The following is a 17,643-nucleotide window of genomic DNA, read 5'->3' on the forward strand; positions in this document are numbered from 1 at the left end:
AAGAAATCGTCGACCAGACGCATTACAAAGGCGGGCGCGCAGTCTACGTCATCAAGATCGAGTGGGACGCCGAGACGGCGGCGGCGAAGGGGGGGACGGAGACGGAGGAGCATGTAGATACGTCGGTGCTGTTTAGCTATGTCAGTCGGTATGAGTATGCGAAGTATGAGGGGCTGGAGGCGATGCGGGTGATGGAGGTGTACAGGGCGAAGGTGGCGAGGGAGGCGGAGGAGGCGGCGAGGCAGAGGAGGCCGGCGGCGGGGGAGGGGAAGAAGGCGGAGGGGGGGGAGGGGATTGCGGGGAGGAAGAGGAGGGGGAGGCCGCCGCGGAGTAGCGCTGGGTTGGATGGGGGGTTGGTTTATGAGGGGTTGTTGCGGCCGGCTGGTAGGGAGGACGAGGAGAGTGATGAGGAGATGGAGGATAGTGCGGAGTCGAGTGGGATGGCGAGGGGAGATGTGGTGCGTGGGGGGTTGTTGGATCCGGTGGTGAGGGAGGGGGATAGTGATGAAGAGATGGCACAGAGTGGGGATGCGGGTTCTGGCGAAGAGGGAGATGAGGACGAGGCCATGGACGATGAAGACGAAGAGGAGATCGATGTTGCGAAAACCGGTGTCTACGGACCCGTGGATCAGGATCTGAACAATGACAATGAAGAGAACGAGGAGAGCGATGAGGAGGAATCGCGACCTTTGACTTCAAAGCAACGTATTCCACAAATATCCCTCCAAAGTCCCCTACCTAATCGAAATCGAAGCGGGAAACAGCTTTCAAGGGCACGATCATCTTCGTCAAACTCCATCCGCCGCCACATATCCCGCAAAAAACCCGCCAATGCCCTCCCTACACCGACCTGGAGAGGCAAGAATTCTTTGCTCAACAGTACCAGCACTTCGACGACACCCCAGGCCAGCTCCGCTCTCCAGCTACGTGCGGAAAACGAACGGAAACGAAGTGCTCAGACCCAATCAACCAGCAACAAGAAGCCCCGTAGCTCTATGAGCGACAGTGCGCAGTCAGCTTCTAATATCTCTCTCGCCGCGGACCCCAAGCCGGCTTCTGTCGGCAGCGAAGACGCCGACCAGGAGGAAGAAGAGGAGTCGGACTATGAAGACGAGCTGGTAGCCGAAGAAATACTGAATGTCAGCGTCACTTTCCCCGGCAACCGACTCCCAGGGAAAATATCGTACCTCGTAAAATGGGCGCATTCAGACGGGCAACCGTCTTGGGAGGACGCAAAACAGCTAGGCAAATTAGAAGTGTTGATTGGTTCGTTCCATCAAAAATATCAGGAATGTCCAGACCCAAAAGTGTTGAGCAGAATGGAGAATAATCCCAAGCGCGCTGATTGGCGTTTCATCAAAGGTGGGGATTGAAGGGGTGTCGTGCCATTGTTAGGGAGCGCTGGCTTTGAGAGGTTACGAATTGGATATGATTGCCAAATTTTGGATCTATTATGACTTATGAAAGGTATTGTTTGGACAGGCTTTGGTATCGCTATCTTAGAAACGTTTTCTAGGAGGCCGCTGGAAAAGGATTAACGACGCTATGAAAGTTTCGGTCGCCGTCTAGTTCATTATTTTTCGATATCAAAAATAAATTCGGTACCCAACACACCACGCGGGGTGTGAAAAAGGTGGCACACCAAAGCACCAAAATCAGCCGAATCGCAAAATGTCTGCCCACTTCACCAATATCCTCAGCAACCACAACAGATATCAAGCCCGATCAGATTAAATAATCTCATAGGAATGCTTCGAAAATATTAGTCTGCCAAGTTTTAGCCTTTCAAATCCACTGGAATTTAGCTTAATTATCCGTGAAAGAGGATGACTTGTTTTGATGTGCCACTTTTTTCACACCCCGCGTGCACACCCTGCAGCCCATCGAACAACGTCCACTACAGAGGTACAGCCTTGCAAAGGTCGGCCCGATCCTTGCATGAGATCGCGCGGCGATAGCAGTATACCGACTGGAGTTACGAGAATCCTCTCGCATGCCGGCGTTATCGCTCTCCCAAAGTGGATTTATCGACGTCCGCTAAGAATGCTCATGGTTCCAAGTTCTTCATCGCTTCGGCTTTAGCATAGTCCTCTTTGCCAATATCCTCATCTCGGCCGACAGCGTTTCAATTTTCCGAGCTGCATCTATATTTCGTCGGAGACACGGCAACGAAGTAAAGTCTACCTACATCATTTGCATATAAAGATGCAACGTTTACGCCTTCTCTTTCGTTTATCAGCACTCCCAAACTCCTAAATCAACAGCCTCAATCTACTCCTTCCGAAAGTCGCGAACTCTAACCCACAAACCCCCTTCTCAACCACCAAAATGCCCCCCTACCCCACCGCCCCCGAAATCTCCGCTATCTTCAAAAACATGGAGACAGGGAACTACCCCGAAGTCTTCAAGCGCGTCAGTCCAAATGTCGACTGGACGGTCATGGGTGCGTATCCTCTCCCTCCACCCCCGCTTCACCACTTGATAGTAATGTGAGCATCCAGGAACCCACCCCTGCGCCGGCCGTTACACCACCCTGGCCGCCTTCCAAAAGGGCACTTTAAAGCGCCTTGGCGCGATCATGAAAGAGCCGGGTATCAAGCTTAAGGTTAGGAATGTGATCGGGGGCGGGGAGCAGGCGTGGGCTGTTGTGGAGTTGGTTGCGGATGCGGAGTGCAAGAATGGTAAGCAGTCTACTTCCGATATGTTAGGAGTTTGGGGATCATAGAAGGGGAAGGCTAATGAGGTGTTTAGGAATGCCGTTCGAGAACACCTACGCGTGGTGTGTGCGGTTTGATGAGGAGGGAATGGTGGTGCAGGTGCGGGCGTATTTGGATTCGGCAATGGTGAAGCAGGCGGTGGAGGAGAATGAGGGGCCTTGTGAGAGTTTTAGGGCGAAGATTGAGTGAGGAGAAGAGACTCTGTAGAGAATGGAGGGGATGTTGGAGAATCAAGAGGACGTAGTGAAGGATGTATACACATAGAATATGAAGTTGATGTGAAAGCTGATAGTCACGTGATGTCTACCGAAGCGTAGTTTACCTCTGTCGCTTTGCAGATTCCTCTACTTGTAAGTATTTGAAGTCTTACTTTCTAAACATGAAGTAGTGATCTTATAGGGAGAATGGTCGTAGTGTAAGTTTGCACGTGGAGGCGCGCTTTTGCTTTTTGATTCCGTGTCCCCCGCTCGTGGCCTGTTTCCTGAGCATCACCACCACGCATTCATCGCGGCGCCCTCCTAGGGGCGTTGTATCTCCCTTTCGGAGATTAATCCTCATTTCGACTGGGAACGCCATCCTCGTAGCCTGCACTCCATGGCACCCAAAGGCTCCTCGAAACGCAAACGTTCGGTCAACGACACAACCCACTCCGATCAAGTAACCGTCACATTAATTATCGGCCCCGATGCCACGCCCTTCGACATACACCGCGAGCTACTATGTAAGCGGTCCGAGTTCTTCCGGGGCGCGTTCAAAGGCGGATTTAGGGAAGCTGGGGAGCGGAGCATGGTATTGGATGACGTGTCCGTATTCTTGATGCGGCAATTCATGCGGTGGATATACAACGGCGCTTTTCCCTTTACCGCCACCATCGAAGATGGAAGGAACGACGACGTCCATGCCATTCTAGACCCAGACGAGCTGCTGGACCTCTACATTTTTGGTGATCGTTACGATCTCCCTACTTTACGTGGTGATAGCCTCGCTATGATACAGGAAGCTTTCCATGAAGAGGACGATGATTCTGAAGAAGAGTTTAGCGATGATGGAGAGGAATACAGTGACGTCGATGAGGAGAGCGCTGACGACGAAGAGGAGAGCGGTAGTGACGAAGAGGAGAGCAGTGATGACGAAGAGGAAAGCGGCGATGTCGAAGAGGAGAACAATGACGAAGAAGATGACCTCTCTGTCCCCCTAGAATTCGTCGTACGTGCATATGAGAATCTCCCGCATTCTTCAGCCATGTGCAAATGGCTAGCGTGGCACATGTCCAAGACTTGGCAGCCGGGCGACCTCCACCCAGATGAATTTGACACCCTGTCTCACCTGCCGCATGCTTTCATCCTTGCTGTGGCAATCTACAGTCGGCAGCGAATGGAACGAGCAATAGAGGATGGTGTGGAAGTTAACGATATGGCGCTACTGTTAGAAGAAGGAGACGAGCTGACTTGCCAGCTTCATGAGCATACTTTGACTGGCCAATGTGTAGACGTCGCGGATCAGTCGGTATTAAGAAAGAACTTTCGGAAGCTTGATGTTCTGAGCGGATGATCTCTTGAGGCATAGTCGCCTTCCGCCTAAGATTATTAGACGCCGTGGTTCAGGATTGTCCTATCCGTCGTTAGCTTTTCTTGTTAACCTGCATGTTCTCTTCTTTCTTGATACCTACCATGGCACTGCACAGAACAGGGAAGAACGTTGGATGTGCAGAACCCAAAAGATTGTTGAAGTCTAACACCTCGAACAATGAGATGGAACAGGCTACAAGGATTCACTTATAGAACAGATCGTGGCGAAAGGACGGACCAATTACTTGAAAGCTATATTAGTTTGTCATAAGCCTTCTTGAGAGGGTACGCGGTTCTTTATTTGATAGAAGAATCTGGAAAGGAAACTTAGCGTGAACGCTGGTCTCCCAGAATCACCTCAATCTCAGTGCGTTCAAGGGGCAAGATATATTAGATGCTGATTTGTGTACGTGTATCATGTTCACAGAGAGTTGTACCTGATAAGTTGCAGATGCTCCTGAATCACGTGAGACGACGGAAACATTTGATCCAAAAATTTATTCCCCGCTGATATAGATAACGTGATCGTTCGAATGATGGTTCCCAGTTCATTTGAAGTTCGATTTAAATTCTAGAGCTTATTATGCTCCTCGATTCAAGACTGAGTATGCAGTCGACACGTGGCAGCGCGTTTGTGCATTTATAGAGGCGTGTTTCCCCGCCCTCTGTGCCTCCTTCCTTCCATCACCACCTTTCTTCAGCTTCCCTACCGCGGAGAGACCCACGACCTCTTCGTCCACTAGGCTCCTCGTCAATCACCGCCTCGGTGTCCGAGTAGCCTCGGCGCTCTCTGGCTTCCTCTTGCACCATGCCACCCGCAGAGTCAGCCAAACGCAAGCGCGAGTCCGTCGGTCAAACGATTGTCACACTGAAGGCGGGGCCGGAGGGCGTCCCATTCGACGTACACGGCGAGCTTCTATGCTCAAGCTCGGAATACTTCAGAGGCGCGTTCAAAGGAGGCTTCAAGGAGGCCGAGGAGCGGAGCATCTCTTTGAGCGATGTCCCTGTGCCTTTAATGCGACAGTTCATCCAATGGCTGTACAATGGGGTCATATTCCCATCTACCGATGGTATTATGACTTCGTTTGAGAAGCGACCTCTCGCAGATATCGATCTTCTGGACGAACATGAGCTACTGGATCTGTATGTCTTTGGCGATGCTCACGATATTCCGACACTCCAGCAGGACACGCTCTCGATGATTCAACGCATAACGATCCTGAGGTTAGCGTCGAAGAAGGAAAACATATCAATACAATTCGTTCTGGACGCGTATGAGAAGCTTCCTGAAACATCACCGCTCTGCGAATGGCTTGTGAACCACTTCGGCTGTACATGGGACACCAGGAAACTCAGACCTGGAACGAACGACTACGCCCATCTCCTCCGACTGCCCTGTAAATTCTTTATCGGAGTTGCTCTGGTTTCTCGAAGGAGATTGTCGGAGTCGGAAGAGCAGAAAGAGCCACTGGATTATTTCATGCCTGAATTCCATTGTATTCTGGGATGGAATCGTTACTCCCCCCGACGCAACATACAAATCAAATCACCCGCTCCCATTGGACCCAAGTATCTGTATTCGTGCAGTCTTCATGAGCGCTCTGAGTATCCGCCCTGCCCAGCTTTGTCTTTGTACGAAGACGAGTCTTTTAGGGAGAAATTCCGAAAGATTGGTTCTCCTGCCACGGACACCAAGCAGCTGCCTTCCTCGTTTCCGAGCTGTGATCTCTCCGTGTCCTCTTCTCCCATGCCTCCCTCTTAAGGCTGTGGCACGAATGAAGTATGAATGGGGAATCGCAATGGATATTTGCACGGAAGGATAGGTGCGCGTCGGGATGTATGCAGGCAGATACAAGGAATAAGAATGATCTGGGAACGTGCGGCGATCTTTTCGGACTTTTTCTACTCCTAATTTCGGTATGTTGGAATCAAAAGTAGCAACGGCGCTGGATATCTGGTAAAAGGGCTGACGAATGGTAATGAATGATGAACTGCAATGATCTTTCGGTCTCCTCACTTAGGTTAAATAAACAAAAGCATACTGGTATTGGTATTGAGTTTTGATCCTGACTGCGAGACATGAAAGGTATGAAACGCACAAACACATTCTGGGTCTAGTATTTCGACGCGCCTACAGAGGAGCTAAGGCTGACCTGCGAGTTCCATGAGCATTCCGAGACGGGTTTTTGTCCGGGTAGTGGAGTGGAGGAACTCAATGTTCAGAAGATGGGCTTTAGCTGGACGATAGCGTGAAACTCATCTTCACGGTGAAAGCATTCCCGCATTTGGCATCGAGTATGGGACCTCGGCTCGGTCAACTTCATCCAGCTCGTGTACAGCCGTGCGTATTGCAAGCTATGCATTCATCGAAATGAGCCTACTTCACTGGGTATCGTCACAACTCTTCAATGCATCGTATAATAAACCTGCAACGCCCCCTCGACACACTGCACCAACCCGAAAAACAGCGTGAGCACCAGCACCACTATCGCAACCCAGAAGGTATACCACTGCACCCCGTTCCGCCGATCGCACCACCACTGTGCCAATGTCCGCGGACGTGCCTCGTCAAAGACTTGCTTGAGGATCACGAGCCGGTCGTGCCAGAATGTGAAGTTTGAGATCTGCCGGTCGTCGGTCTTGAGGTGGCCGCAGTGGGCGAGACAGGGGTCGAGGCTGTGCAAGGCAGACGCCTTGGGCGACCATTTGCGTGTTTGTGGGTCGGATTGGGGGAAGAGGAGGGCGAGAGTGCGGAGAGTTTCGTTGATTAAGTTTGGTGGGAAAAGCGGGCTGTGAGGGATGGTGAGCCTTCGAATCGTGCAAGATGGATGGCGCGGGGCTTACTTCTGCAGTTGGAGTTCCAAGAATGATGCGTGGTGAAATACGGTCACTTTTGTATCGTCGTCGGTCATGCGGAGGTGGTCTGCGAGGTTGTTGGTCCAGACTATCTCGATTCCTGCGATTCGGCCTAGATTGCGACCGTTGAAAGTCTTTTCCAGCTTTACCCCGTCATGTGTATGAGCCGGAGGGGTGTTGAAGTATGCGTGCACGAAGTCCTTGAGGGTTCCCTTGTCCCAGTCAAGCTGCGAGCGTCCAGAGAAGCCGTATTGAAGGTTGCCAAAATCCAGCATCAAGAGCAGCCGCGCTGCAAGGTCAATAGAGCTATCGAGGAGCTCATCTTCGTTGGGAGGAGTGGGCTTCAAAAGAGCTGGTCTTAAAGAGTCTCTAAGTTGTTCTCTCAAGACGGCCCCTCTAAGTTGAAAGACGATGTCGAGAACATTGCGATGGGTTCGGGCGGAGATGTGCCTACCCGCGTCATGCAAGGCGTGGCTGCACTCTTCGACGTAGTAGGACCAGTAAGCCCGGAGCTCGAGGTTTCTTGCATTCAACTGCTGCTGGGTGTTATTCACATCCCAGAGGTGGCGAGTGATGAGGGCTTTGGTGTCGTTGGAGAGGGGAAGGTCGAGGAGGGAACTGTCGAGGGACGACATGGCGGAACTCCGAAACCTCTCTATTCTGGACAGTAGTTCAACACTACCTTTGTACTAAGCCCACGTTTTACGTTAATCGCAAATTCTCAAATAACTCCGTCATTATCATTCCCTGATCTCAAGTTGCTGAAGACGAGCCATCGCATTGAAAGTTCAGGCAACCTGGAAAGAAGGCAACTGGATTTGAGCCCTGCGCCTCCACGAATGCATCTTCCTTGGCCCATCGGCTGAGACCCCTACGAATCAATTTGTATTCCAAGTTGCCAGCCAGGCAGTTCGCTGCAGCTGCACCTCTCTAACCACCATGGGTGGGACTCTGGGGCAACGATATCTAGCCTCTTCGTTTTCCCAAAGTCTACTTGTCTCGGGCTCTTGCAGCACGTCTCGTATATTCTAATCACTTTGCGATGCCTAGATAAACATGAACATATTTCCGCGCCTGCGCCGGAGCAGGACCAGTAAGTCATCCTGGCCGGGCCCTGAATTGTTGGTCGGCCGATACATCGGGAAATTCGGAAAGGACTGCTGCTGGGAAGCAATAGGGCCTGCGAGGGAGGCCTTCGTCACACTAGCTCCCGATATCAAATCTCATCTTGACGAAAGAAGTGAGCCACAGACTAGCACTAGCTGGGTCACGTATTCGGTATACATGATTGGAGGCCGCGCCAGTACTGCATCGCCGACCATCATTTTCTGCTCTAGTGACCGAAGCCTACGACGGCAGTTCAGGCAAATCGTCAAAGAGAGCGGTCTTTTGGGCTCGTACCCAGGAGTGCGGACCAGTGATATGTCAAAAGCACCCGACTTCAACCAGCTCGTTCAACTGGCGCCTGATGAAAATGCTAGAGCTTCTCATAGTCCAAAATTGGAGTCGAAAATCTACATTGTCCGGTCGGAATTCGGGGATAGCATCGGGGATTGCAAGCAGCTATACATCAAGAACGGCAACGACGAATCACAAAAGCTTCGAAAGACGACCTTGGGAGGTGTTATCACCTTTGAGGGCAGACCTTACCTCATCACCGCTGGGCATGCTTTTCAAAACGGCCCGGATCCATTTTTGTCTGCGCAAGTAGAGAACACAAGCATTGATTTTGACTTCGACGACGAAAGCGAGCCTGAAGACGATATATACGCAGACCACAACGTCGAAGCTACAAGCAAAGGTAGCATCACCCCGGAATATGCGAGCTCTGGGTTGGAAGGCTCCTCCTTATCACAAGCTCCGGAAAGTGGAGTGGATAGCTTGCAGTCTCAACCAGCGGTTGACAGAGAAGACCCTGTCTCATTGTCCCTAATTGACACCGGAAGTCTCTTCATTTCATCATTCGACGCCACTGGTGACGGCTTGGACTACGCGCTTATCGACCCATCCGACGATATGTTGAACTCAGGCATCGTGTCAAGATCAAACGAATTCAAACCCCCCTGGCAACTCGGGGAACCAGGGGATCGAGCTCTTAGACCGTCAATTGTTGCACGCTCTATCTCAGCGGACGTGAAAATAATTGCTATAACCGGATCTAGAGGACCCATGTCCGGTAGGCTATCTGGAACGCCGTAGTTCGTGACTCTACCTGGTTCTCCCCAATGTCAGGAGGTCTACACAATATATCTGGACGGCCCACTCGAGACTGGCGACTGCGGGACGTGGGTCATGGATGCAACCAATGGCGATCTATACGGTCATATCGTTGCAGGCAGTCCAAATTCTGGGGTAGCATGCATCATTCCTGCGTCTCAAATCTTTGACCAGATTGCAAAACGTCTTGGCAGCGCTTTGAAGTTTCCCATCGGCCAAAAACACGAAGTCAGGGACTCGCCGCTACTCTTGCAGAACCCCGTGTTCGCTACTGATTACCTCGGTGTCGCCACCAATGTCGCCTCTACGTGATTCAACCTTTGCCAGGTAGGCCCATGATAGTTATGCAAGCTCTTCGGACAACCGAGATGATAATGGACCTGTTCAAGATGGCCTCGATGAGTTTGGGACTACTCCGACACAGCATAACTACATGGAGGCACTACGAAGCTTCCAGGAACACGAAAGGGGCCGCTCGCGTTCACAGCATCACGGTTATGACGATAATGGCCAGCAAGGGGATGGGATTGCAAGGCATGATCATGCGCCGATGGTTATTGACCTGTTTAATGACCATGTGCCGATAGTCACTGGCCATGCGCCGAAGGTCAATGGCCGTGGCTATGAGCGAAGGCCGAGTGAGCCGACAAGCAGCGCTGCATGATCATCAACAGCATCCGTACCCAGACCCCGACTTTTGTTTCCTACGGTCTTTTATGACGACAAGAACAAGCTTCCCGATATACCCACCTTTGACATACGCCGCGCCAACGGCTACGCGGCGATGGTCAATGGCTATCGCAACCGCATCCGAAGGTCAGTGAGCAGCCATACGTAATGAGTCATTGCTAAAGCATCAACAGTTGGTTCCTCAATTTGAACCCCGTCGCTAGCTGGAACCCTTTCGCGGTCGACTGAATAGATTAGGGCATTTCGGCTATGGCATGGACAACATAAACGTAGTAATTCTTTTGCTGGTAATGTGGCAAATTCCTTGATATAAATGAGGACATCTGCTGGTATCATTCCACAATCTACTTCATTCAGGTACAGAAGGGAGATAGTGCGAATGAGGGAACAAGCGGTAAGAAAGTAGTTTTGTCCGATTCCATGAAAGCGTTTTGAATGCTAATACAACGCAGTATCTCATTGCTGGCTCCGGCGGAGATGTTGTTGCAGTGGGACTGGGGACCTGCAGTATCAGTTTAATCAAAATCGTGACGATGAACGAAAGTAGCTTTGGATTTCCTTGCATAGATAGAAGGCGGGTACAAGGGAAGATTACGATCCCGATATTCTCCAGACGTGATAAAACGCTCCTAGTATTCAGCCGACATCAGAGCTTTCTAGAACCTTGTATGTCTTGAAGCCTTTGGAATGTTCCGTGTTTCTAGATTGCCAAAAGGAAAAGATGAGGTCTCCATGTGCTAGTCACATGATCTTGCACCCGTGATGCCCAAATCTCAGAAATTAAAATGAATCAATTTCTGCCGATTGACACATGACTACAGTAGCTAAGCAACGCTGTTCTAAACGCGATGCAAAGGTCCAATTATACTCTTGAGTGATGAGGGTTTTGATGTTGGTGGAGAATGGGGCGAGATTTGAGGGCTCTTCCCAAAGCTCTCTACTCTACTTGGGACGGCACTTCAACATCCTGACATCCACCCCACACATTGGATAGGCTTCAAGAACCCTCCAACGTCCCATCAGGCATCGTCTTGTACCCTTCAATATGTCTAGTCTACAATGCCATCATCCAGGTGCCATCATCGTCCGCCTTGAGAAAGAAGGCAACCGAATTCGCGTCCTCCCCCAGGTTTCTGCGGGGACGCGTCACGATGGCTAAGCAGCGTCGCCAGCTTGCTCGTATTGGTGGCGATCTGGAAGGCTGTTCCCCCAAGGACGCAAAGATGAATTTGGTTAAGTCTATCTTATTTTCCGCAAAGTCTGCACGAAGCATAAATCTTCCTTCTCATCACTTTCCTCCGTTCTGGGCACCTGCCATGCCTAGACATGGACGCCTTCGCGAGAATACGTCGAAGCAGAGCAAGTAAACCTGCCTGGGCTGAGCCACAATCGTCTATCGGTCAGTATATAGGAAAGATTGGAAGAAATTGCTGCTGGGAAGCTACTGGACCAGCGAGAGAGACATTCGTTAAGCTGGGCCCGGAGATCAAGTCTTGTCTCGATAAACGGAGCGAACCTCTACCCAGCTGGGTGACATACTCGGTGTATATGATTGGTAACTCCCCGAAGACCGCATCACCAACCATTGTATTCTGTTCTAGCGATTCCAGCCTGCGTCGTGAGATTCGAAAGATCGTCAAAGAGAGTGGTCTTCTCAGCATATATCCTGGCCTGCGAACTGGAGATATGGCAAGGGCGCCTGATTTTGATCAGCTGGTTCAACTGGCGACGGATGAAATGGGGTCAGGTAATGATGGGCCCGTGTCGGAGAGTGACTTGACTCTCCCACCAACCATTTACGCCTTTCCAACAGATAGTGCTCCTGGTACGCAAATCTACATTCAAGGTTCCAATGAAGAGCTCGACATCCCGCGGAAGGCCACTGTCGGTGGTGTAGTCGAGTTTGCAAGCAAGCACTATTACCTGACGGCCGGACACGCTTTCAAGCGTCATCCTGACCCTTTCATGTTTCAGCAGCCGGATGGCAGTGACTACGAACTCGAACTTGACGACGAAAGCGACATGGACGAAGAGTTCTCAATAGACCATGTCGAAGCCACCAGCAGAGGTAGTATTACCCCGGAGTATGCTGATTCTGAAGCGGGTTCATCAGCTTACGACGAGCATTCCTGCACATCAAGGAGTAGACCAGAAAGCCTAGGAGAGTGGAGCAGTCCCGACCCGGAGTTAGACATTACTACTCGGAGTGAAAATCGGGTACGATTCACACCTCAAAGGACCGACGAATCTGCACTGCCGACTCTCTCATCCCTTGTCAACGTAGGAAATCTTAACATAACGTCATTCGACTCGCAGGACGATAGCTTGGACTATGCCCTTATTGAAGTTACCTCCGGTACGCTATCAAACATGCTCAACGTCTACGGAAAAGAAGGAAACCGTTTATGTGCTCCGCGAAGGATTCAGCGCAGCAGCTTTGTCGATGTCTCTATATTCGCTGCCACTGGGTCCAAAGGTCTCATCGCTGGTCGAATGTCAGGAACGCCATCATTTATGCGTCTACCTGGTAGCACATTATGTCAAGAGGTCTACACAATACATTTAGCCGGGCCTGTTGCAAATGGCGACTGCGGATCTTGGGTCATGAACGCGGACAGCGGAGATCTCTATGGACATATCGTTGCTGGCTCTCCAGAGTCCGGAGTCGCATACATTATCCCTGCTTACCAAGTGTTTGATCGAATTGGAGAACGACTCGGTGGCGTCTTGACGCTTCCTTCGTCGACGGAATTTACATCCCAACCTAAAGCTACACAAGCACTGGGTATTGCAACGGACGTCAACCAGGCAACGGCTCGACGGCATTCCGTAGCAGCACCAACCGGCCTTTTGAGTCACATAGTAAATGAGGCCGGCAGCAGCCAGCACCCTTCTACACCTTCAGGGCTATCAGAGAGCGACCAGCTGGCTAGGGACTTGACCGGCAAATTTCGAAGCATCCTGAGTATCAAACGAATGGACCAATTAGCAGCTCGTGGAGCCGCATCAAGGGCACGAACCCCCCCAACACTATCGGCATCCTCCCGTTCAATACAGTCTCCGCCGTCGTATTCGAGTTTCCGTAATGCTCCCTCAATACCGCCGCCGCCATCGTACTCAAGCCTCCGCAATATTCCCTTGGTACCGCAACCTCCGCAAGATGCCCGATCATTTCGATTCAGAGACTTGTTGCACTCGCTATCTAACATACCTCTCCGCTGGGAGGACTCCGTCTTGCTAGACAAAGCCTTGGAAGTCGTGCCATTGGAACATATCTACGACGAAGCAGAACAAGAGAGCCAAATTCTCCAAATGGAGGCGGAAAGTCTAGGGCCTGGCAAGAGGGCAGCATGGGACTACCAAGACTGTGTGATACGTGCCCTTTTGCGCTGGTTCAAGCGCTCCTTCTTTACCTGGGTCAACAATCCACATTGCACAAGCTGTGGCGGTCCTACGATTGGTCGGGGTATGGCGGAACCTACTGCCAATGAGCGGGCTCTTGCTGCCACAGAAGTTGAATTGTACCAATGTCCGGCATGTCACAACTATGAAAGGTATGCACGCTACAGCAACGCCTTCACTCTTCTGCGAACTCGACGTGGGCGTGTTGGAGAATGGACAAACTGCTTTGGCATGCTATGTCGTGCTCTTGGTTCGCGTGTTCGTTGGGTCTGGAATTCTGAAGACCACGTATGGACGGAGGTTTATTCACTCCATCAAAAAAGATGGATTCACGTTGATGCCTGTGAGGAAGCCTGGGATAAACCACGGCTCTATACCGAAGGCAAGTCTGAACGGCTTGGTAATATGCAACGACCTTTCAAACTGATTAGGCTAACCACACACAAATTTATAGGTTGGGGCAGAAAGCTAAGGTATTGCATCGCGTTCTCCGTTGACGGCGCAACTGATGTTACCCGCCGCTATGTCGGAAATCCGATACGACACGGCCTTGAACGTACCGGGGCACCGGAAAGCTGTCTCTTGCACATACTTGATGAAATAAACGCCATGCGTAGAGGGAAGGATACTCCAGAGTACCGATTCAAGATTGAGGGTGAAGACCTCAGAGAGCAACGCGAATTGCGCCATTACGTTATCAGCACTCTCGTACGAGATTTCTTGGAAGATATTGATTTTGGAAACCCGACGCATGGGCCGATCACGACAATGAGAGCGGAGACCGCCGATGAACGAAAAGAGCGGGAAGAGAGTAAGTCCCCTTGATTCCATGGCGGTCCGCTTGTAGTTACTAATGCAACGTAGGGTTTCATCGCTGGCTACGGGCAAGATATGGCAGCAGTGGAACGGAAAACCCACAAGAACGATTTGATCCCAATCGTGACATTAGCTGAGACTAGCTGGAAGACGTACGACTATAATGTGAAGGCGACCTAGTACCACGATATTTAGTAGAGCACACCGTCATACTGTACCACATCAAGCACATCCTGGAGCCAGCTTCCGACCCTCACACAATACCTCACCAACATCACAATCAAGAAACCCAAAACAGAACAAAAATGTATGAGCCGAGATTCCCGACGGTCTCAACCTAGTAAAACACCTCAAACTTCATACTCAAACTTCTGTAGGGGAGGTGGAGTTCGATCTCGGCGTCACATCACCCATATAGAGCGCCTGGATCCTTCACGATGTTCGAATTGAGCATCGGTGCCGTACTAGGTTAGTGTCAAGAACACTCCTAGCACGACACGTGGGCCTACTTCCCGTTCTCAAACTCGTTGATCCTGGCGCTACTGTAGGGTGATTCCTCCTTCTGTGAAGAGGCTTATTGTTGGCTTAGCCTCGAAGCGGAGCTATGGAGTAGAGCTGGGCTTGGAGAGGCGTGATAGGCAGAGATATGGGAGGAGGTCGGATGAGGATGATAGTTGGTTTGTGTATGAGATAGATAAGTATTCTGACAAGCGAATGGATGCCTCGTACAAGCTTAATTCGAACTAAAAGTCCCTTATGGGAATGGTGCTATTGTTAAAAAGAATCCCATCTCCTAACAACTCCTCGTCTTCGCCGTATGCCATCCCTCTCACCATTCACTCTCAATATCCGCAGAAACGTTGTCCAGCGTCACCAACCTTTCCCTTTGCTCTATCGTCTCAACAGCATCCCCTAACCACCATATACCCTCCGCTCACTTCTGTTCCCGCTACTACTGCCGATCCTTCGAACGTCACGGCCCGGAACATAGAGACGGATTTTCGATATCGCTCCCTATAAAACGAAACCTTATGGGGGCACCCTGGACATTGCTGAATAAGTACGCACAGACTATTGGGTTGTCACTGTGTTTCTTGTTCCTTCCCAACCGTACACTCTCCACAATGCTGGATCTCCTTCATGCAGCGCGAGGTTAGGTTGGCCGCTGAGTGGGGGTAAAGGTGGGTAGCCGAATATGAGGCTAGAAAAGAGGCGAGGGGGAGGGAGAGGGGAAGGGGGAGGGAAGGTGAATAGCTCCTGCGACATCCGAGGACCGGGACGGGTGGGGGTGCGCGTGCTGGGGAGACGGAGCGAGGGTTATAGGAGCGGTGTAGTCGGCGTCGGTGGGCTATGTAAAGGGCGGACGGAGAGTCTGTGCTGGGAGTGGTGCGAGACTCTCCTTTGCTCGGATTAGCTGGAGGGGTGCTTTTATTTGGTTGAGCGCGCGGTTTTGTCGGAGGAGTGGTCGTGCTGTGAGGCCGAGCTGAGAGTTTTGACTTCCAAACAGATAGCATGGAGTTCATGCATCATGCGTTCGAGGACGGCGATGGAGTCTTCGCCGGTGACTGGCAAGCTCTCTTTGCCCACAGCAGCTGGAGAGAGTTGTTCGTCTGAAGTAGCTGGAGGCGTCGATTTGATGATATCGCGTTCCATCTCTGCTAGCGAGAGGGCGTGCAACAAGGCAAATTCGAGAGCCTTCAGTTCATCCATCTGGCGTTCAAGAGTAGCGAGAAGGTCGGTGGTGACTGTCAAGCGCTTTTTGTCCCCAACACCTGGGGAGACCTTTCGGCCTGGGGTTGGCGAAGGGAACTCCATGGTCGTTGAGCGTGCGATTGCGTCTGCCGAAGAAGCTGCTTGTGGCGACCTGTCGGTGTAGGTGCTGTTGGATCTTGAGGGTTGGAGGAGACAGACTGATGACAGATTTTTGCCTTTGTGTGTATGAGGATGATAGATTTAGAGCAGTATTTTGATAGATACCTTGGTACTGTGCATGTAGTTTTCGTGTGTACCATGGTTGAGTTCTTGTATTCGTGGCTTCAGCGAGTCAGCCTATCATAATGGCCCCATTCGAAATTAGGCCTTCGTCATCGGTACCAGGAGATTGCTGAATTTGGTACGTTCGTATGTATGGATGCGCTTTTCATTAGTAGAATCATCAGCAATAGGCCTAGGAAGGTTCTGGTTACAAGTAGAAGTATATTATTTCGAGACTGCCCTGAGAGACCCTGGTATCTGATAGAATGTTCAAATCCACGTTCATATCCAACAAATAGGACGATTCGTATCCTCCCTTCCACTAAGGATGCAAGCATAAGGGCTGGGAGTAGGTGGTTCGGTAGGAAAAAGCTTCCAGATTAGTCTCTTTGGAGCCCAGTAGAGAGCGCGTGGATCGAATCTATTTCCTAGGTACCGCCCTAAGACGAGACTCAAGGCGCCTGTCTCCTTCGGTGGCGAGTTGGGACGCCGCAGCTCCAAGCTCTTGCTCTATGGCTTCAAGCGCTTGGCCTATGGATTGCCGCACTGGAGATTGAGGTAGGATCGGAGACCCTCCCTCATTGACAGATGATGCATTATACCCCTCCTCTCGAAAGAATCCATCGTAATTCCTGCGATCCCGCTCAAGTCCCCATGCCTCCTTTGTAACCCCGCTAAGCTCCATCGTCTGGAGCCGGCATTGTGAATAGCCTGCGGTGCATAGCGAAAAAGGCTGCGGCAGCAGGTCCAGTATTTCTTGATTCTTCTCCAAGAGAAGATCATCTCGTATGAAAAGTACCAACCCAACCACGCGCACATAGTCGAATCATCCGACAGGGTCTCATAGGCCCGGATGACCAAGTCCAGAGAGGTGTTTCAGCAAATCAGTGCTATCTCGGAAAATGCACATGACCGCTTCCCGTAAGGCCGGGATGCCATAGCGGTCACCGAAGATATAGAGGTCGAGGAGCTCGTTCTCGCGGAATGTCGGCGGCTCGCTGCTTTCTGTGTCGACGATCGGCACCACCTTGTCGCTGTACATCCATTGTATGAATAGTTGCATCGTGTATTGAGACGTGTCGTTTAGTGTCATGGTTTTGTCGGACGCCTTTTTGAAGCTTCTTTCGAAGCCTGCGCGGAAGAATTCGGAACACTCGCAGAGGAGATCGCGGTGGACGTGGAAGGGGACGGCGTCGGCGCTCACGAGCAAGGTGACTATTGGGGACGAACGATATAGGTGGGCGGAGCGCTTGCGGATGGGCGGTGCCATTTTGTTAATACAGCTGGAAGGGTGCGATATCGGTAGGAACTGTCAAGTAATGGAAAGATTGAAGGTGCAAAGCAGTGGGAGCAAGCAAAATGGAGAGGAAGCTGTCGAGAACACGTATGTGGACCCGCCACGA

General features: G+C 51.2%; 10 protein-coding genes across 10 annotated transcripts; 7 read left to right on the top strand and 3 right to left on the bottom strand.

Annotated features, from left to right (window-relative positions):
- The first annotated feature begins 465 nt into the window (after positions 1–465).
- BDZ99DRAFT_467545 (uncharacterized protein) lies at positions 466–1,745 on the top strand. Its single transcript, XM_033721038.1, has one exon. The coding sequence runs from the start codon at positions 513–515 to the stop codon at positions 1,371–1,373; it is 861 nt and encodes a 286-aa protein (XP_033571137.1). The 5' UTR covers positions 466–512; the 3' UTR covers positions 1,374–1,745.
- Positions 1,746–2,006: 261 nt separating this feature from the next.
- On the top strand, positions 2,007–3,055 carry BDZ99DRAFT_467546 (uncharacterized protein). Its single transcript, XM_033721039.1, has 3 exons — positions 2,007–2,443; positions 2,502–2,681; positions 2,752–3,055. Exons 1-3 carry the CDS (start codon positions 2,329–2,331, stop codon positions 2,904–2,906), a joined length of 450 nt encoding a protein of 149 aa, XP_033571138.1. The 5' UTR covers positions 2,007–2,328; the 3' UTR covers positions 2,907–3,055.
- Positions 3,056–3,188: 133 nt separating this feature from the next.
- Positions 3,189–4,698, top strand: BDZ99DRAFT_467547 (uncharacterized protein). Its single transcript, XM_033721040.1, has one exon. The coding sequence runs from the start codon at positions 3,312–3,314 to the stop codon at positions 4,266–4,268; it is 957 nt and encodes a 318-aa protein (XP_033571139.1). The 5' UTR covers positions 3,189–3,311; the 3' UTR covers positions 4,269–4,698.
- A 269-nt stretch (positions 4,699–4,967) lies between these two features.
- On the top strand, positions 4,968–6,337 carry BDZ99DRAFT_467548 (uncharacterized protein). The gene has a single exon (XM_033721041.1). The coding sequence runs from the start codon at positions 5,094–5,096 to the stop codon at positions 6,045–6,047; it is 954 nt and encodes a 317-aa protein (XP_033571140.1). The 5' UTR covers positions 4,968–5,093; the 3' UTR covers positions 6,048–6,337.
- A 353-nt stretch (positions 6,338–6,690) lies between these two features.
- On the bottom strand, positions 6,691–7,776 carry BDZ99DRAFT_481350 (uncharacterized protein; the record flags this gene model as incomplete). Its single annotated transcript, XM_033722396.1, has 2 exons — positions 6,691–7,075; positions 7,130–7,776. 2 exons carry the CDS (start codon positions 7,774–7,776, stop codon positions 6,691–6,693), a joined length of 1,032 nt encoding a protein of 343 aa, XP_033571141.1.
- Positions 7,777–11,461: 3,685 nt separating this feature from the next.
- Positions 11,462–11,704, top strand: BDZ99DRAFT_350622 (uncharacterized protein; the record flags this gene model as incomplete). Its single annotated transcript, XM_033714508.1, has 1 exon — positions 11,462–11,704. A coding segment is annotated over one exon (243 nt), but the record flags the coding sequence as incomplete, so codon positions are not given.
- Positions 11,705–12,505: 801 nt separating this feature from the next.
- BDZ99DRAFT_348118 (uncharacterized protein) lies at positions 12,506–12,748 on the top strand (the record flags this gene model as incomplete). The annotated part of the gene is made up of 1 exon (XM_033714462.1): positions 12,506–12,748. A coding segment is annotated over one exon (243 nt), but the record flags the coding sequence as incomplete, so codon positions are not given.
- A 213-nt stretch (positions 12,749–12,961) lies between these two features.
- Positions 12,962–14,161, top strand: BDZ99DRAFT_364317 (uncharacterized protein; the record flags this gene model as incomplete). Its single annotated transcript, XM_033714724.1, has 2 exons — positions 12,962–13,836; positions 13,882–14,161. Coding segments are annotated over 2 exons (1,155 nt in total), but the record flags the coding sequence as incomplete, so codon positions are not given.
- A 786-nt stretch (positions 14,162–14,947) lies between these two features.
- On the bottom strand, positions 14,948–16,103 carry BDZ99DRAFT_575497 (uncharacterized protein). The gene has a single exon (XM_033728476.1). The coding sequence runs from the start codon at positions 15,787–15,789 to the stop codon at positions 15,349–15,351; it is 441 nt and encodes a 146-aa protein (XP_033571145.1). The 5' UTR covers positions 15,790–16,103; the 3' UTR covers positions 14,948–15,348.
- Positions 16,104–17,147: 1,044 nt separating this feature from the next.
- BDZ99DRAFT_369707 (uncharacterized protein) lies at positions 17,148–17,450 on the bottom strand (the record flags this gene model as incomplete). Its single annotated transcript, XM_033714796.1, has 1 exon — positions 17,148–17,450. A coding segment is annotated over one exon (303 nt), but the record flags the coding sequence as incomplete, so codon positions are not given.
- Positions 17,451–17,643: the final 193 nt, after the last annotated feature.

This window comes from Mytilinidion resinicola (genome assembly GCF_010093595.1).
Source record: "Mytilinidion resinicola strain CBS 304.34 unplaced genomic scaffold BDZ99scaffold_23, whole genome shotgun sequence".
Lineage (NCBI taxonomy): Eukaryota > Fungi > Ascomycota > Dothideomycetes > Mytilinidiales > Mytilinidiaceae > Mytilinidion > Mytilinidion resinicola.